Raw genomic sequence first — 18801 nt, forward strand, 5'->3', positions numbered from 1 at the left:
TTCTGGGATGCCGATATGACTTGGTACCCAACAAAGGACAACACTGACCCCTGCTAATGCAGGGCAGCACAGTCGGTTTTTTAGCTCATCTACAGCTGCATTCTTTCAAGGGACACGGAAGGCTAGAGCATGTATGGCACTTAAAGAATCTGTAGAAATGGCCACTTTTAATACTCCCTTTGCCACTACATCTTCAATAGCTGAGGTTATACCAAGGATTTCCGCAGTGAAAACACTACTCTCATCAGCCATCCTCTTCGCTACGGTTGTGCCCCCCCCCCTCCCCCCCCCCTCCCCCGGGTCGCTGGGGGCCGCCAATAGAGAGGAAGATGCTGGTACAGTGCCAAGCAACCCCTCGTTGCCTCAGCCAAGGCCCCCCCTGTCACCCCCAAAGACAGAGGGGCCACTCACGTCAGCCAGGGGCCTGAGCGTCACCACGGTGTAGGTGGCCGGGTCCCGCTCCAGCAGGCAGCTCTCCGTGAGGCACAGCAGGCGCCGCACGGGCTCCTACGAGGGGGAGGGGGTCAGCAAGGGGGCCCCGCAACACGGTGGGCAGCCTCACCTCGTGGCGCGGCGATATCTTGTGCACCACAAACTCACACAGGGAGGTCAGCGCCTCGTCCGTGCTGCAAGCAAGGGAGAACGGGGGATCAGAGGCACCACTGCCTCACCCTACACAGGCAAGAAGTGTCCAGTGGCAGCTGGCATCAGAGCACTCGCTCGTGGCAGCGCCACTTGCCACCTCAAGGCATCAAAGCACGTGAACAGTAAGCAACAATTTGCAGGCAGAGGAAACAAATGTGCATTCAAAAGGAAGCACAGCTCCTGTAAAAGGAAGAGAAGAGCACAATGCCCTCCTGCAAACAAAACTAGAACAGCACGAAGCCAGGCTAGCACCACACAGACAGTTCAGCCAACAATGCCCACATCAAGGGACTGGCACAAACTCCACATGGCTTAACCAGAAATCCACTCCTGTGCCCCCGAAGATGCTGACGGAGGCTTGCCATCAGATTCCCACCAGCAGAAATGCTCCCAGACTTAGAGCAGCCCAGTTGGCCCGCAGGGCGGCTCAATTGTTGCAAAAGCAAAACAAAAACTACGTCGAAAGGATGCTGCAATACAGCCCTATGGCTGGAGCATCGATGTCAAGTGTCCTGAATACCTTTAGCAGATATGCTGTACACAATTTTGGTGAGATGGTGTCTCCTTGTATCATGCAACATTAACTCAACTGCAATCAATCACTGTCACTTTAAGCTGGCAAGGGAAGACAATACTGAACCACAGAGCAAAAAAGCCCATTTCTGCTTTCATTGTTTATTATCATGATCTGTTTTCAACGTGTTTTGCCCTTTTTGACTCCAAAATAAGCTCAGTGTGAAGTAGAGTACGTGCAGTGAAAAATAAAGTTCATTTTCCAGGTGTTATTTACAAGCAAGAATTGTTTGATTTGTCATACATTTACAATTCCCAATTCTTGCAGCCTGAATACATCAAGCGGCAGCATGCCCCGCCCATTGAGAAAATCATACCGGCCTGCACACGCTTCACTGCGGCTGATGTGCAACCCGCAATCAGGGACAAAGCGTCCTCCGTCTCCTCTCCCCATCCCTCCCCTGCACTGACCTGTAGCGTGCCCCCAGGCGGGCCTCGTGGGCGGCTGCCCGGCTCAGGGGCTCCCGGAAGGCCAGCTGCACGCCTACGTGCTGGCTGGCCCAGTCCACGGCCCGCTTCATCAGCTCCTCCCGCCGCTCCACCAGGAACACGTGCTGGGCAGGGGAAGGAGAAGGAGAGGCCGCTGCTGCTTCAAAAAAGGTCACTCTCTCCCACCCACCCCTCTCACCCAATCGAGGTCCACTCAAGGACACCGCTTCTACACGTGTTTCCTTTTCCCTCGCCCCCACAAGAGCCCAGCCGGCATGTACTGTACTTACCCGATTCTAACGCGCACTTTTTTTCCAGAAAAATAGGCCAAAAAATCACATGCGCGTTACAATCGGATACGAAACCGAAACTGCTGAAAGAGCAGAAATTTCGTCCCACCCATCGCCATCGCCATCTCAAGATGGCGCCAAAGCTTAACAACGATGTTTCGGACGGAGGAAGCCTAGGCGCCTAGGCTTTTCTATTGGCGTTCACACAAATCGTCAAATCATTCCACTTGCACGCTTGATAACAGCTATGGCAGCAGCGGCAACAATGGTGCGCCACTTCCACGAGTGGCTTACAAGCGGCACTCACGCATTCAAAACGAGCGGTCGGCTGAAGCGTGCGCCTCTGGAGAAGCTCACGGGATGGGCGTGCGAGGCGTGAGCCCCAATCCCATTGACCATGGTTGAACGTTCGTTCAGAAGTGTGGCGTCGCGAATGCGCTTGACGGCACCGAGGACGAGATGTTGTGGTCAGTGGAAAGCGACAAGGAGCTCTCAGAGAGCGACGAGGAGTGAGATGAGTGAGATTACTTCGGGAAATAAATCAGCCGTTTCTCTCGCATTCGTTTTTCTGGGTAACAAAGTTCCATGCGTGTTGCAATCAGAGGTGCAAGGTTTTTCAGTTTTTTTTAACCAGGAAAATTGGGTGCGCGTTAGAATCAGGGGCACGTTAGAATTGGGTAAGTACGGTATCCCCAGTTAAAAGTACTTGCAGCACAGTGCCCCAGAGGCCATTGCCATTAATCCTTTCACTGTAACTGACATGCCGGTACGTTTTCGCATTTCCCCTCCATAGCGTCATTGACGTACCGGTACATTCTCTATTGTGCGTTCAAACATTTGCGCCGTAGTGCAAAGCTGGCGCGCCTGGACTGTTCGCACCATTTGTCGAATCTTTCTAGTAGCTCGTATTTTCACTCACTAGCTCTCTCTCAGTATATTGAAGAGTATGCAGCGACCGTGCACACCTTTCGTTGCTGGGGGGCTTGGTCACTCCGCACGCTGTACTCTATCGGGACGAGTGGCCATGCGGCACGCGTGCGATTACGGGTGCAAGGGTTGTTGTGTCATCTGCAACGGGTTTCTAAATTTTTTTTTTATTTATTCTGTTCCCGTGTCTGCTATGGCGCACCAGGTTAGCCCAGCATGCCATTGCCTCTCCAATAGAGCAAAACATGACTCAATCACAGCTTTCGCTCACTCGCCGTGCCCTCACTTGTTGCTGTTAGCGGCAAACGAGGTGGTTGTATCAATGTTGTAACCCCTTTTTATCTCTATCTGCCATCATGATTTCGCATTACGTCCTTTCTGTGCATTGTGCAAACTACTGAAAGTGCTTGCCCCATGCGCGTGGTTACTTTCGGATGGCTGACCGTGCAGGGCGTTCGACTGCGCACAGGAGTGATCATTCTCCTGCACAGCAAACTGAAAATATCTGGAAGAAAGGCGATTTGTCACCCGTGCACTCTTCTTTAGACATGCTACGTTCTGGACGCTATCATAGTTAAATAAATCACTATGCTGCTTTCTTGATATTCTGCAAATCAAGCCGACACTGGGGGTGCGTCAGGGCCAGAAACACCAGACAGTGAAAGGGCTAAGGTATAACTGCCGTGTTAATTCGTCCATACTGTGCTCCTCATCTTGACCTACCAGGAATTCTGTTGCTGGTAACTTCAACCTACCTCCCACCAATAATGTATTGCCGCGAACCTTGTACGGGTTTGTTTATTTATTGTTTGTTTTTACTGCCCGGCCGCGCCCGGCTCGGTTATTTTTGTCCCAAGCGAAGCGCGTCTTCCATTCTTTATTTTCATGCCGCACAGGCTATCTCATTCAGATAAGCAGACTGTTTCGCCCCAACGTCGCTAGCCCAAAATAACCTTCTCTGATCTACAATGTTCTGGATGTAAATCGACGGTTCCAGAAACACTCGCGTCGAAAGATAAAAGCCTGCAGAGCAGACGCCGCGGCATTTGACTCTCGACGCTCGCTTGCGTATACGTCACTTTACTGACTGCTGCTTCGCCGCCTGTGTATTCTTTGAGTTGTTAGGGGAGCACAAGTTCGCTCCAATAAACTCGTTTTCTTTGAAGACAACTGCATCGTCTTTGACTTCGTGACAGTATACAGCGAACGACGACTACAGTTCATCGGAACCAAAATCTGGAACAGTTTGCCCCAGGACATAAAATCGGCTATTAACTTTCCCCTTAAAATAAACAAACATTTCCTCGCCCTCTGTAATTAATTATCCGTGACTAGCAGTCACTCCCGAAATAGTGACAAAATCATTTAACTCTACTCTACCAATATCACTACGTCCACCGAAAGTATACAGCGTAGTTGTTATCATTCATTGCCTTTCTTTTGTCGGTGTATAAACATTGCATATTTCTGCTATCCTGCCTACGTTTGAGTGTGTGAACACATGTGTTTGTACAATGCCCTAATCTTCTTTTCTGTATTCACAATGTTTTCACATTTTGTATCCTGTATGTATCCAGTTACAATGCATTGTATTGCAACATTGGACGCTATACTACCAGCCTTTGGCTATGGGTCCGAGCAGTTTTTTTGAACTATTATGATGGAATGGGAAATAAAGTGAAATGAAATGAGATGAATGTGCTCACCAGGCGGTCGTTTCCCGTGACCAGCACGAGGCCTGGGGCATCCACGAGTGCAGCCATGCCCCGCAGGTCCCGGTAAGGGTACACGCCCAAGAGGCGCCCCGTGCGCGCGTCCTGGGCACTGATCCCCTGGCAACCCAGCTCCAGCTCCACGGGAACCTCCTCCTGGCCCCAGCGCAGCTTGCGCGCAGGGTACCGCTGCACGCACCAGCACCACCACCAAGTCATGAGGGGGGAAGAGGAAAGAACGCACGTGCCATGGCAGCAATGAATCGAGGTTATACCCGTGCCACACGTACACAAAAAAGGACATTAAGTGCTTAATGTCGTAAGTTTTAATGCCATTAATTCGCTGCTACACGCAAAAATGTAATGCCATTCGCTCTAATGTCATTTTTTGTTTAAGGAGTTGCGCCCAACTCATTCGCCTTCACGAACGCCTTAAGCCTTCTCTCGAACGCAATGGGCACCTAATGAAACCAACGAAACTCTCAGCACCGGAGTGTTGGTGCGGAAACATAGCTGAACTTCGAAATAAGACGATTTTTTGTGCACACTTGGTGGCGAAGTTTTGAAGAAGACAAAGTTCACTAAAACAACAGCAAAAGGCAAAACATCATGTTACCTACTCGTCATGTTAAATTTTTCAGATTTGGCTACTGCCGGCAGGCGTAGGCAGCTGCTGAAGCCACTTTTTGAAACGGCTCGCACCATTTTTAAAACACTCTTTCTCATAGCATTATCTATCACAAGAAACATTTTTAACCCTTGTAATATGTTTTTCTCTATGTTAAAGACTTCTAAAATACGATTGAATTTTTCTTTTTCGTGATGGTCTCCATCATACCTAACACATTTAGTGCCTTTGCGTTTTTGCGTGTAGCATGGCCCACCCAATTAAAAGTTATTCGGCATTTTAAGGCCTTAAACACTTAATGTCATTTTTTGTGTACGTGTGGCACGAGTAATAGACTGCACGGGCAGGCGACAGAGTGCAGTACCAAAGACCCTTGGCTACAGCCATTGTCAGCCAGGTCACTAGCTGTTGTTGCCCAGCTGGCCACTCTCTCTCTCTCTCTCTCAATCAACCCAGGAGAATCGGTGGGGCTGATGGGGGGGCTCCACTAAAGGAGCACACTCACCGCGGTCTCCTTGCACGGCTCGGCAAACAGGTGCTTGAAGTCCTGCACGGAAGAAAGAGGAAGAGGAGCGGGTCTCAGGTTGTCCCCAGATTTGGCCCACGTGTGATGAGGACATTGCGCTGCCATCTGTAGGCAAGATTTTCAACCAACACACGGTGCACTGCAATGTGTTTGCCACATTCCCTGCACCGCCCAGTGTTTTTCCAATAGCCAGAACAGTGTGCCCCTTTTTGTTAGTGATAAATTACTTGCGGTTCCCAAAATTTCGGCGAGAATTTCACTGCATCGGCGGTAAACACTGCGCCTGCACACAGCGGCCAACAATCACTGCCCAAGGGGGAGCAGCACACTTGTGCGAGGGTGTTCCCCCCTCGGGGGCCAGAGCTTCACAGCTGGTGTAGCTAGCCCCCCCCTGTGACCCCCCCCACACACTTGCCCCAAGCACGCATATGACCCCTGAATAAAACAATAGAGAAAATGAGCCAATCCCTTAATTTCCACAAAAGAGCATAACTGGCAGAAGTAGCCCTCTTCATCGTTATAATAGCATGAATAAAGATAATCAGTGGAACAGAATTCTGCAAAACAAAAAAAAATACAAGAAATAGAAAAATTAAACGTTTACCCAAACAAACCGACAAAATAAAAAATAACCATCTGATACATAAAGTAAAAATGCTTGATTGCTATAATAATGTAAATTTACATCATCTGCAAAAAAGAAACACAAGAAAGCTTCGAACGATAAAATATCTTAGCGTATTCAGCTACGCATCGCCAAATCTGACTGTAAAGGACTCACAATGTCGACAAGCGGAATAAGAATGCTATGCATTAGTAGGCAATTCTCTGAGTTTCTGCAAATTTCAGAATTTCAGAGGAAAGAAGCCACCTCCCTGCCAGCCGTGGTCAATAAATGGGAATGAATAACTTTTGCCTCGATACAAAGCGATCGCAGGGCCTTTCTGGCTGTGCAACAGGTTTTAATCGACCAATACTTATCGAGATTCACTTCCCCCTGCCCTGTGAGCACAAGTGGTCGGGCCCAGCCCTGCTGGCCAGCTTCCAAGAGAATACACCAGAGGGCGTGCATACTCACGAGGGCGCGGGTGATGATGTCGGCACGGTGCTCGGAGAGGAAGCGCATGCTGTTCTCGCCCTTGCGGCCCTTACGGAAGGTGATGGTGAACTCGAGGCAGGAGGCCCCCGCTGCGGGCTGGATGCGCAGGAAGTCGCCGTACGCCCACTGGTTGGTCACCTCCATGTGGGGCAGCGAGTAGGTGCGGATGCCCAGTGTGCCCACCGAGAACACCCGCGGGTACCTGCGCAGCCACAGAAACAACAGGGCACCACTGCAGCCGCCGAAGCACTTGACGTGCTCCACGATGCCATTCTGGGTGCTCATGGCATTGGAGACCAGCTACACTTGTGGATAGCAAGTTAGTATCTCCCAGGCCGGGTGGTTTTCAGGATCACACTTGACGGTGAAACACCAGGCCATCCTGAAACTTGTGGTGTGCCACAAGGAGGAGTCCTCAGCCCTACGCTATTTACCATGGGTCTTATAGGTCTAAAGTGCTCCCCAAAACAGTTTCAGCCTCTGCCTAGGCAGATGATATTTGCTGCGTAAATTAAGTGCAACATGACTTAATGCGCAGGCATGACTTTAAAGAGCAGTTTCAGCCACCTCAACACATCTCTGCTACCGGTAACTTAAGATTTAAACACCTAAGAGTAATGTTAGCATTCACACAAAAGCCGAAGGTGCTGTTATTCAGAATGTCTGTCACCACAAGCTTCCTAATGTGACTATATTACTGATTGAGCCCTATTATGGTAGCAACATGTCTGAAAAAAAAAAAAAAAAGAAAGTAGACCGTTTGCATCATTCCCTGTGAAATCATGCGCTCCATCAGTTTCAGCGCCCTTACATTTATATCAGGCACTCTTTGTTGGTTACTCACAAAACAGTGCCCATATACTCCCCTCTATTGCGCTCTCTATGTGAGAGTTGAGGAACCAAATTATCTTGAAAACATGCATTTTCAGTTTTCCTCTGGTCGAAAACATTGTTTTCCTTTTGTTTCACTTCCACAGTTTTCCTCTTGCATTGTTGAGCACATGTAATAGTATTTACATGTCCCCCAGACCTACAGTGCTACCTGGTCCGGTAGAGGCTAAACCAGATCGATGTAACCATACACGGAAGGCTTTCCAAGGCAAAACCAGGACAATAACCTGGCCAACCTGGCATATTTGGCAAGAAAATCAATCATTCGAATTTATGAATGATTCAAGCTCGGCGACTTGGAGCAGCTAAGCTTCATAGAAGCTTGTGTACAAAAATGCCTGTTAATTTGAACACCTTTGGGTTCTGCCAAGGATAATTTGAACTACGCGCCAGCACTTTGATGGCTTGGCGCCTCGCACGCAGTTAGAGAAATGCGCCAGCTGCAGACATGACTCCTCTGGAATGAGAGAAGAACTGAAGGAGAAGCTAAAATCAGGTCAAAACAATCTCAAAACCCCCAAGTACGGTTTGGAAAACTTATTCTGTGTGGACTACGTCAGCGTGGATGCGAGTGCAGTGGTGTGTGGTGTGGTATTTCTCAGGTCACACTCACAGAACCTGTCGACTGCTGAGATGATGATGATGATGACGAGGAGGAGGAGGAGGAGGAGGAGGAGGACAATACACCAGTGTGGATACCCGCTCGGAAGCAAAGACAGAATGTAATGCCGCCAGTCTATTCACCTGATTTGGAGAAGGTATAAGGGGGGCCTTTTGATACATTCGCTCATTAGCAAAAAGTGGTGGCCTTCTACAACAAAAGGCAGACTGCAATTCCACACTTGTTCACGCATAAAATTGTTAACATGCCTTGCCACTTGTTAACCACAGTGTACTGCTGTTATTATTCCCTTTCATTAGTTCGAACTTTCGTTTATTGCAACTGAATCTTTCCCTTCTGGCTCAAATTAAAGAGCTTTTACTGTATATAGCGTACAATAATAACACTAGCAGAAGAGTAACGAACACAACCGCACAGTGTACAATGGTTCCTGATCCACGTAGGTCCTGGCCGCCCCCAAGAAGGCCAGCTCATTTGCAGTCAAAGGTACGGAGGTCATGCTGACAATACAATTGTGGCCCTGGGGCTTCATTTAAGCTGCTTCAGCCATCTCCCGTCTGCACTGATTGGGGTCGCAGAACACAGCACTGCATTCGTCATACGACTTCATTCTTGGGCAGTAACCAGTTATTAGTAACGCGTTACCGGTAACCAGTTACATTTTTAAGTAACTTGTAACTGTAACTAGTTACTTTTAGGTTAAAGGAACTTGTAACTGTGACAATGTTAATTTTTTGCACAGTGGGGCTCTTCGATTTACAGTCTCGGACTCACCGCGGACTCCCCGAGAAGCAGACCGGTATTTGATTTTCCCATGTATCCCTACGACTTCGAGAATCCTAAGACTACCCGCAAACTCCCCACGGCGAGTCCGAGACTGTAAATCGAAGAGCCCCAGTAACTGCAACTGAAAATACTGTTAAAGTTACTTCCTGTTTTATAACAACATTATCCAACAGCAACTATCCTTAAATGCCGACATACAGTTCGCGCGTTTTACTTTTTCCAACTTTCTTCTTTTCAATATCCTCCCCATTTTTCCCGTTTCCACAACATGGCTACCCTCGCAATTTAAGGGAAGTCATTGAGAGGTAGGATTATCTTCCCTGCCGAAGACCAAGGTCAAAGGTCGGCCTTTAGGACGGTTTCTTAAAACCTTTCCTTTGTCTTGAGTTGATCGGAAACAAGAATAAACAAAAAAGAAAGAACTGGCAATTACACCTCTGAAAAGGGGAAAGCTCTCGGATGCCAATTTGAGAAACTCCTCCTAAGTCACAATTTTCGCATATAAATCCCCCAACAACCGGGGTGCATCAACGAAAATTTGGCCGCATATCGGTTCACTTCGGCGCAAATGTCATCAAAAGACCATGGGCTTCTGCCGTGCCTGCCATATAAATGACACTTCTCTTTCCCCCCACCTCTCATGCTCTTTCTCTCCCACGATAATAAACACGGTGGCGGTATGCTCAAGTCAATTTTCAATTTCGCCACTGCTCGCACGCCATCTACTGAAGCATTTTGTTACTGTTGGGCTTGTTGGAATGCCTCCACAAGGGGGGAAAAGGGCTGCTCTGAGTGCTCTGAATTTTTGGGTCAAAAAATTTTTAATGGTGTATTTATTTCTTATCACAATAATCAAGCAGGCATGTATTTTTAAGTAAAATGACAGTGCAAATATTTATGTATTGATGTTTTGTTTCAAATATGCCTGAAGTTTTCTTTTTGCCCAACAACATTGACAAGTATGGACATTGCCACCCAGATTTAGTACTTTGGGAGTGTTTCGCTCATGCAAATGTCTCGTTAAAGAATTCTTTTAGGTTTTGTCCAGCCCGCCTAATCGAGGCGTTGAATTCTTTTGAGTTTTGTCCAGGTCGCTTAATCGAGGGACAGAAAGGCAGACAGATAGGCTGTCCAAAATTTTCGCACTTAAGTATCCCAAGAAAGACTGACTAAAATGAAAGATTAGGTGTTTTCTTACATCATTGACAGAAAACAAACAATGCAAAACAGGAAACAGAAACAGAAAACAAACAACGCAAAACGATGAAACACAAGAAGAAGGTAACAAACAGTATCAGTGCTGTGTCTGTTTGTTGCCTTCTTGTGTGTCATGATTTTGCGCGGGTTTTCCCTTACTTCAAGTAAGACTACAGTCTTTAAGAGGTGATGCAACAAAATGAGACGTACACAATGATTGTTGGTGTGGCAATGGGCTTGAGTGTGCCACCTTTTACGTTCTTTTCGTCTGGGGTTTTACCACTTGCAATTTTGACTAACCGCATTCCTTCGTACATTTCTATAAACTTATTGATTGATTGGCTGATTGGTTGATCGATTGATTGAGTAATCGATTGATTGAGAGGTTTAAAGGAGCCATGAAGAGAAAACACAAGTTTGGTTCATTCAAAAGATTGTCTCGTTAGAATCATACTGACACCACTTTTAACGTAAACTTCGCTCAAATAAGCTACATAATTAGGAAAAACGGGAATGGTCATGCGACCCACCAGCTCATTCCCCGCAACAGAACCTATGATGTCACATGAGCTAAGCTCTGCGATTGGCGGAGGTGGCAGAAGCAGACGCAAATTAGGTAGAGCTTACAAACTAGACGAACGAGCGATTTGCGCTTAAATTTAGGGCACATTCTTTACAAAGCAGTAAGAATGATGGGACAAACAGTGGAAGTTACGAAAGCATATGTAAACATAGAAGTACTGATGCGTTCTGCTGTTCGTACTGCACACAGCATGCTTGATTTAGCTGCACAGCACTACGGGGCTTGGGGTTGTCTCAGACGACACTGGCCGATTGACGCAAGCAACGCTGTCTTACGTGACCCCATTTGTCGAGCGAGCACTGTTTCAGGGAACGAATATTTTCTCCCAGAACAAAAACAAGCCAAGTTTAAATGCGGGCAAAAACAAACCAAACGCTTGCCACGGTATGGTGGCGCCATCTAGGTTCGGGTAACGTAAAGAAACGCAGGAACAAACCAACACCGCTGTACAGGGTGGAGACAACCTTTGAACGGTCCCGTGCCGCTGCAATTGGACCAACGGGCTCAACGCGTTATTCTTTTCGTTTCCCACGAGACCTAGCAACGCGAAACAGACAATATGATTCAAACGTCTTCAGTAAATCACGTTGCGGCGATAATTTTAGCGCGTTTTTGACACAATGACTTGCTTCGGCGGCGAGCGAGCAACCTAAAATGGCGGCACCAGCGTATACGTGTCTCTACCCTGTACGGCGGATGCATGAATGAAGGGATTCTAGGCTGCAGGGCAGTCGGTTCCTGCGATGTCATTGCAGACCCCGAAGACAAACGATTTAGCGGGAAAATCAAAATTTTAACTTAGATTGTTTAATTTCTCAGTGAATAAAGCATCGTTTGTATCCGGACAAGCGCTGGGGGCACTATAAAACACGAAATCTTTCGAATAAAACCAACTTGCATTTTCTCTTCATGGCTCCTTTAACGCACCGATACTGAACAAAGGATAAGGCGGGTTGTAGTGGAAGGCTCAGGATTAATTTTGGCCACCCAGGGATCTTTAACGCGTGCTTAAATTTCGAACACATGGACATCTTTGCTTCTCGCCTCCATTATAAAAACGGCCGGGAATCGAACCTGCATCAGAAGCAAAACGCCTTAGCCTCTGCGCCACCGTGGCGGGGCCTATAAATAAACTCATTTGGTTGGTGATCAATTACTTGAATTTATACAGTAACAGAAAAGCAACAACCATACTTTTTCATGGTAACCAAAACTAAGTTACTTTTGGAAACTCTGTAACTGAGTTACTTTTTACTGGTAACATGCCCATGACTGAACAACGTGCACTCGCAATTGTTGCAATAGATGGCCAATTTCCGATCTGTGCCACTTTCTACTCCACTTGCATGTTCATGAAGGCATTGATTAGGTCATTAATTTGTTTGGCCACGTGACAGCTGCAGCTCATACATGATTTCTTCAATGTAGTCTGCATACTAATTTTCATGTTAAACACCTTACTTTTTTCTGTTATCTTGAAACTGTACATGTATCAGCAATTACCCTGAACAGTTTTCACACACAGATATGACTAACATCAGCACCTTGCAGCAGTTTCTTGTAAGACTGTGTGAAATGCAGCGAATGTAGGAAACAGCCGCCACCACCCTAGGTTGGTGGGTCCCCTGATAATGTTTGTTATTTGGTCCAACACCAACCTTTCTTTGCTTTATCCAAATCATGTCGACCACCGCCACAATCAAGTTCGGAAAATAACCTGCAAACTTTAGGGGTCGCACTTGCAGCTTGCAACTGCGATCCATGAGGTGCTTGCATGTTTTCTTTGGTGCACCGTTCAGACAGGTGCTGGCAATGGCTGGCTTAGCTAATTTGGTGTGGGCGGACTTAAATGGAAGAAGCGGTATTCGACAGCACAGGTCGTACACCCAACAGATGTGATTCAGGGAGAACTAAAGGTTCCAGTCCAAAAACTTGAGACTGCATGGCTGAGGCACTTAGAGGGCTAAGACACTTTTGGAATATTGCCGATGTTTGTGCCACATCAAGGAAAAAAAACTTCTTGGCATGGCAAAGCAACACCAAGAAGTTATCAGCATACCAAAAAAACTTATAAACACTCTTGCGTGGGTGTCCACAGAACTTTTTTCTATGAGGGGGCAACTTTTTAGCAGCCTGGCCAAACTAAACAGTCCAAAATTGCATGGGGAAGGGGGGAGGGGGAGCATTTGCCCCCCTTCCCTCCAGATGCCCATGCTTTCGTGTCTTTTGGCTTGTCAGCAAGTGACCTATTGAAGTGTGCCATGACAAGGTTGCGCAATACAGGGGCAATGCATGAACCTGTACATACTCTCCTCGTTTTTTTTTATGTACGTTCCATTATCCCTGTTGAATCCCCTCCGTGGGGTATGTGCTGTCAGCATCCCTATCGTCATCATCGTGTACATAATCCTGTCATTAAAGGTCAGAACCCCGTTTTTCGGTCAGCCATGACACCGAACCCTGCTGCCCGTCTTCTCTTGCCTTAACATTTTGGTGCCAACCAACCCGGGAAGAAGACCAGGGACCGAAGTGGAGAGCAGCAGGGATGCCAGTGGCTGCAGGCATGTGAGACCCAGAACTGTTTACCGTCGACTCACCCTGAGCTAACTGTAACCACGGCTGACAGCGACCGCATTTGACCACCGACTCCCCTCGAAGGCACCGACGCCAACACTGGCGTTCCTACCGCCAGCCTCGAGGGACCTGTGACCAACCAGACTTGACCGACACCGGGCGCGGCAATTCCCGGTGCACCGACGAAAACCGACCGCAACTCTCCTACCGACGCAGACAAGCCCCGTCCCGTCCAGTTCACCATGCTTGGCACCAAGAGCACCGCTACCGAAGAGCAAGCTGGTGAGCTGGATGCTCTGCGTTCGTTGCGGAACCATATCCGTACTGACTTTAAGGGAATTTTGACCAGTAGCGACCGGCTCTTGATTTCAGAATCTTGCGACGTGACGAAGCTGATGGCTAACTTGGAGAACCTGCAACAAATCAGAAGTGATCTAATCGAATTGGATTCTGATATATTTAACCTAGTTGAAGAGGAAATTGAGTAGGAGGTAGAGGAGGTGGATAGATACACCCTCTGCTTCTTCAGAGCAAATGCTTACCTCCAACATTGGTTACACTGCCTAAAAAACAAGCAGCCTTTAGACATCAAATCTACATCGTTTTCCGAAATGACCGTCTTCCTCAACACCCCGAGAGAGTTCTTATACTCGTTCGTCGAAAACATGCCCAGTCACCACAACGGGGATGGCGACAACTTGCCATCAAGCATGGAGCTTGGGGAAACAGAAACGCCTCCTATCGAACCGAACGTAGCACAAGCTCCTGGAGAAACATGCATTGAGCAGCCTTCTCTGGACTTTGAGTACATCTGTGTTCCAGACTTCATGAAGGGCGAATCCTTCCCGCAACTTCCTGAAACCTCGCTAGATGCAATCGACGAAGTGTGGGAGGTCGCACCAGTGCGTCAGCATGAGGCTTTGCATCAAATTAGAGTTGAAAAGCCTGAGCAACCACAGCTCATCGCTGCTGATCAACATGAGGCAATAGCGACGCCTGATCGAGAAAAGGCAGCATCGCTTTTTCCGTTGACGTTCATCGTGGAAATAACGTCGTCCGAATCGGAGACAACCGACAAGAAAACAGGGGCAGCTATTGGCATGCGTGAGACCGATGGGCAAGCGTCATCCAACTCAGGCCACAAGAATTATTCCCAAACCGCCAACCCATTGAAAGTGGTCCGAGGCCGTATCTGGAATTCGTTCACGACAGACACTGGACACGCGGTGTGGTTCTGCGGCACATCACGTTGGCGACGGTCGGCGCTTCTGAGATTGAGACGCCGGCTTCAGCACCGCTGGAAGCGGAAGAGGTGCCCCGACTTGACGACGGCATGAAAGGATCTACATTACGGACTGAAAACCACAAGCTAGGACAGAGGATTCATTACTTGTCTATTGGTGATCTCGCGGGCGGGAGAAAAAGAAGCCGTTGTGAGCCGTTTCGACCTGAGGAAGAATTTAGCTACCTCTCCTCTACAACGCAGAGTATCAGCAGAGCCACGTGTGCTGGTTTACCGACACCAGTCCCATTCGTTGCTTGCAAGGGGTTTGATCGAGCCGCGGGGCACCTGAGAAAAGTGCGAACTAGCGGCAGGTTCAGTGGCATCGTGTGGTTGGTGCCTCAACTCTCCAGCGGCAGACGTGTGAACTGCGGCGGCGGGAGGATGTTGAATCCCCTCCGTGGGGTATGTGCTGTCAGCATCCCTATCGTCATCATCGTGTACATAATCCTGTCATTAAAGGTCAGAACCCCGTTTTTCGGTCAGCCATGACACCGAACCCTGCTGCCCGTCTTCTCTTGCCTTAACAATCCCATTGGACGTATGTTTACTCCGGGTAAAGACCCAACAAATCCCCCCCAAAGAAAAAAAAGAACATGAACAGAAGCCGCACCGGACCGAAACACAAAAAATGTAATCCTCAACCCAGGTTAACATCAAGTCATGCGGCAGGGAATAGTACAAGTCTAACATCAACTGAGAAGGCACTAGGTCCACCGTTGGATGCTGCATCAAAAAACCAGAGTACTTTTTGTTGACTTCTGACTTTTCCGCCTTTTGAAAGAGATGGTGGAGAGCAGTGACAAAATTGGCTCTACGCAGAAGCTAAGTGGCAGGAGCTCCGCAAAAAACCCCACCCGCTAGGACCACAGTCAACCAGACGACACCCAGAAAGTGGATCCCCACACTGCCACGTCGAGTTGTGTCTAGCGGGCCTTCATAGCAAATTAGAGGGAATAACAAACCGCAGATCCATGGAAAACCCAGAGGCCACACTGACCAACAAAGACAGCTCAGCTGCTTCATCTTTGGTAATGATTTCCGTCCCTGACAGGAACCCTAAAGTTGTCAACAACTCAGATGCTCGAGGGTACGTCTCAAGCTCCCTGGCTAACCAATGGCAGACCACAGGCTCCTTCCCTGCTCTACGTCCACGACAATAAAGCATCTCCTCTCCATAAAGTGCAATGCTTGCCACAGGAGCTGCACTTGCCCACCGTTCAGCATAGTTGCTATAACAAACAACAGTTGACTACAACAAACACCAACTGTGCACCATAATGGTTGGTTTGGCTTAACCACCTTTTCACCCGCCATTGTCACTGTACTCACCTAAAACCGGGCACACAAAGATTGATTAATTGATTGTCGGGTTTAACGCGCTGACGCTACACAGGCAATGAGGCGCGCCGTAGTGGAGGGCTCTGGATTAATCTTGACCACCTGGGGATCTTTAACGTGCGCCGAAATCTCGTACACACAGGTGTTTTTGCTTTTCGTCTCCGTCAGAAAAGTGGCTGCGGCGGCCGGGAATTGAACCCACATCTTCGTGCTCCGGGCACACAAAGAGGTGGGTGCAATGCATGACCATTACGCCAAACCACCTCACTTCCAACAGATGCACGCACGCCAAAGTTGGGATTCTCTTACACCGCTGGAACGCACTAGACATGCGCACGATTCCATGCCCCATTTCATGCCACAACAGCTGAAAGTTATGCATTCCAACGACTTGGTGCAATGTTTTGAAGATACGGCACTTCTGTGAGAATGCATGCATGTAATGGTGTGCAGTTTTCCCGCTACGAGTTCAGCCGCTTCGCCAGGCTGTGCCACTCTTGCACCCCCTAAAACAGCCTGACAGCAGCCAGAAAAAGGGCTTTCAAGGGGTCAAAACCAAGTCTACAGAAAAAACACAACCAGTGGTCCTGTACTCCACTTTGATCAGCCCAGCAAGCCGTGGAGTGAAGAATGGTAAGTAGCAACATTTAGGGACAGGTTATGGATGTCCTAGATTGAGGGACGAGCGGAAGACTCAAATTGAGGGAAAGAAAAGGACTTGGCTGGCATACAATGCGGGCAAAACAATAATAAAATGGCTACTAAGGGACAAATCAACAGAATGGCCACTAAGGAGGAGACTGGAGGGAGGAGATCAGGAATTTTTGGAGCCAAAGAATAGATTCGGAGCGGCCGGAAGTCTGCATCCTGCAGTGGGCAGAAATAGGACGACGACAGTGAAACGCACATTGCCCGCTCTTTCAGACGACCCACACGACATGGTCACCCGCGACAGTTCGCCGGTTGAGCAGCACACTGAGCCACCGCGGCGTATGTGTGCACCCTTCCGCTGCTCGGAAAGTGCAATCGGCCACACGCGCTGATAACTGTACCGTGCTGACGCAGGTGACGTCTGTGCGGACATCACCAGCCTTGTGACACCAACCAGAAGGTTACTGGAGCACGGTAACTTTCAGCAATGCGGCTCCCAGTCGCACACGCTCTGAACTTTTGGCCGAGGAGATCGCAGTGCTTTACTCTACTCTGCGCACCATTCCGTGGAAATTTATCAACAACAGAGTCCCCGGCCATTTCAGGTGTCAAGTGTCAGCTGCTACGCCAGCTACCCCGGAGCGTGACATTACTCGATTGTCTGTGGCGACGTACGCACTGCAGGCAACGCTCTTGTCAACAAACACCTCGGAGCGACCAGCCGCGACAGTGGTGCGGCGGACAGAGCGAGCGGTACTCACTTTCCCTTCCAGGACGACTTGGTGACCAGGTAGCAGGCCACGTCCTGGTTCTGAGCCATAGCGTCGGCCGTCATGGTTCGAGACGAGCCCAGCAGTTAGGCACGTGCTCGCATCGACGCCCCCGAACCGTTCCAGCCGGGACGGCTGCGCATGTGCGCCCAACACCGCCCCCTCGTCGGCCGCCTCGGCTGCGGGACGTTCAGGACCTCTTCATGGGGCCGCTCTTGGGCTGATCTCCGAGGGCCCGCTTGAGGCAGCAAACTGGCATTCGGGATCGGTCGTGCACGGCGACGGAAGCATTCGCGGCGTAACTGAGGCGCGCGCCGAGCAGGAGCCGCCTTATCGGGACGAGTGTGTAAACAGGTGAGACAGTCACGACAGCCCCATCAATACACCCTGCTTGAATACACAGACACACACACACAGTTGCACGGAAGTACGGTGACGCAAGCGACGAAAGTCTGAGGCTAGGAACCGATGTACAGAAATGAAACACTGACACGGCCGAGATGTGGAACAGCAGGCCCCGTAATACAACCGCACTAATAGCGCGGCTAATGGCGATGATGATATTGGGGCGCTTATTCCGCAACTTTACGTAAAGCGAACACTGGCGCTACAATCTGGTGCCTCTGTAGAAATTATGGGCTCCGTTCCCTTCAACTGTACCAACATCAGAGAGATTTCGGTGCACAGATGCCAAGTAACGCAACTACAGCCACTGTACCGCAACCTTTCTCACTTCACCGGTGCCTAGAGCTTCATCTGTGGCTTGTTACGGACTTGTGACGTCAATGCGCGCGTGTTTTGAAAGGAGTCGCGCTGAATGCGTGGCATCTGCTCTTCTCGCCTAGTCTATTTGTCGTCGGTGCAATTTATGAGCACATGAAGCTAGAAAAATCACGGAAACGACTCGCGTCACACCTTATCATTGTGTGCGTGCACTGGCTCTGATTATTACAGGTTGTTTATGTCAATGTAGAAATCGATTGCCCGCACCTCACCCCATAGTACCGTCAACGGTACCATGCGCAAAATAGAAAAAAGAAAAATAAGGAATTGGCTTGTGCTCTACTCAGCATCAGTTTCTTTTACTTTTTGCTGCATGTGCACTGTCTAAGAACTGCTTGAATGCGCTGCAGCCGCAGTTGTCATTTAAAGATACGCTTGCTCGGTTACGTTGTAACGTTTCTTTTTTTCTTTCACGCGATCCAGGTCAGTCAATTTATAGGAAGCTATCATGACGTACCTACACGTGAAAATCATGTCTCGCAGCATTACACT

At 48.7% G+C, this 18801-nt stretch overlaps 1 protein-coding gene across 1 annotated transcript in view; it reads right to left on the bottom strand.

Moving 5' to 3' along the window:
• LOC144140921 (dnaJ homolog subfamily C member 13-like) overlaps window positions 1–18286 on the bottom strand; it is a 145269-nt gene extending 126983 nt beyond the window's left edge. The window contains exons 1-7 of the mRNA XM_077672421.1: window positions 17518–18286; window positions 6809–7031; window positions 5710–5751; window positions 4571–4765; window positions 1630–1772; window positions 563–626; window positions 412–507 (exon numbers count right to left, since the gene is read on the bottom strand). Of these exons, the coding sequence (XP_077528547.1) occupies window positions 412–507; window positions 563–626; window positions 1630–1772; window positions 4571–4765; window positions 5710–5751; window positions 6809–7031; window positions 17518–17591 (837 nt within the window). The 5' untranslated portion in view covers window positions 17592–18286. The remainder of the gene's footprint in view (window positions 1–411; window positions 508–562; window positions 627–1629; window positions 1773–4570; window positions 4766–5709; window positions 5752–6808; window positions 7032–17517) is intronic.
• Between the last annotated feature and the right edge of the window lie 515 nt (window positions 18287–18801).

This window comes from Haemaphysalis longicornis, unplaced genomic scaffold, assembly GCF_048455015.1.
Source record: "Haemaphysalis longicornis isolate Haplotype H1 unplaced genomic scaffold, Haemaphysalis longicornis Haplotype H1 scaffold_56, whole genome shotgun sequence".
Lineage (NCBI taxonomy): Eukaryota > Metazoa > Arthropoda > Arachnida > Ixodida > Ixodidae > Haemaphysalis > Haemaphysalis longicornis.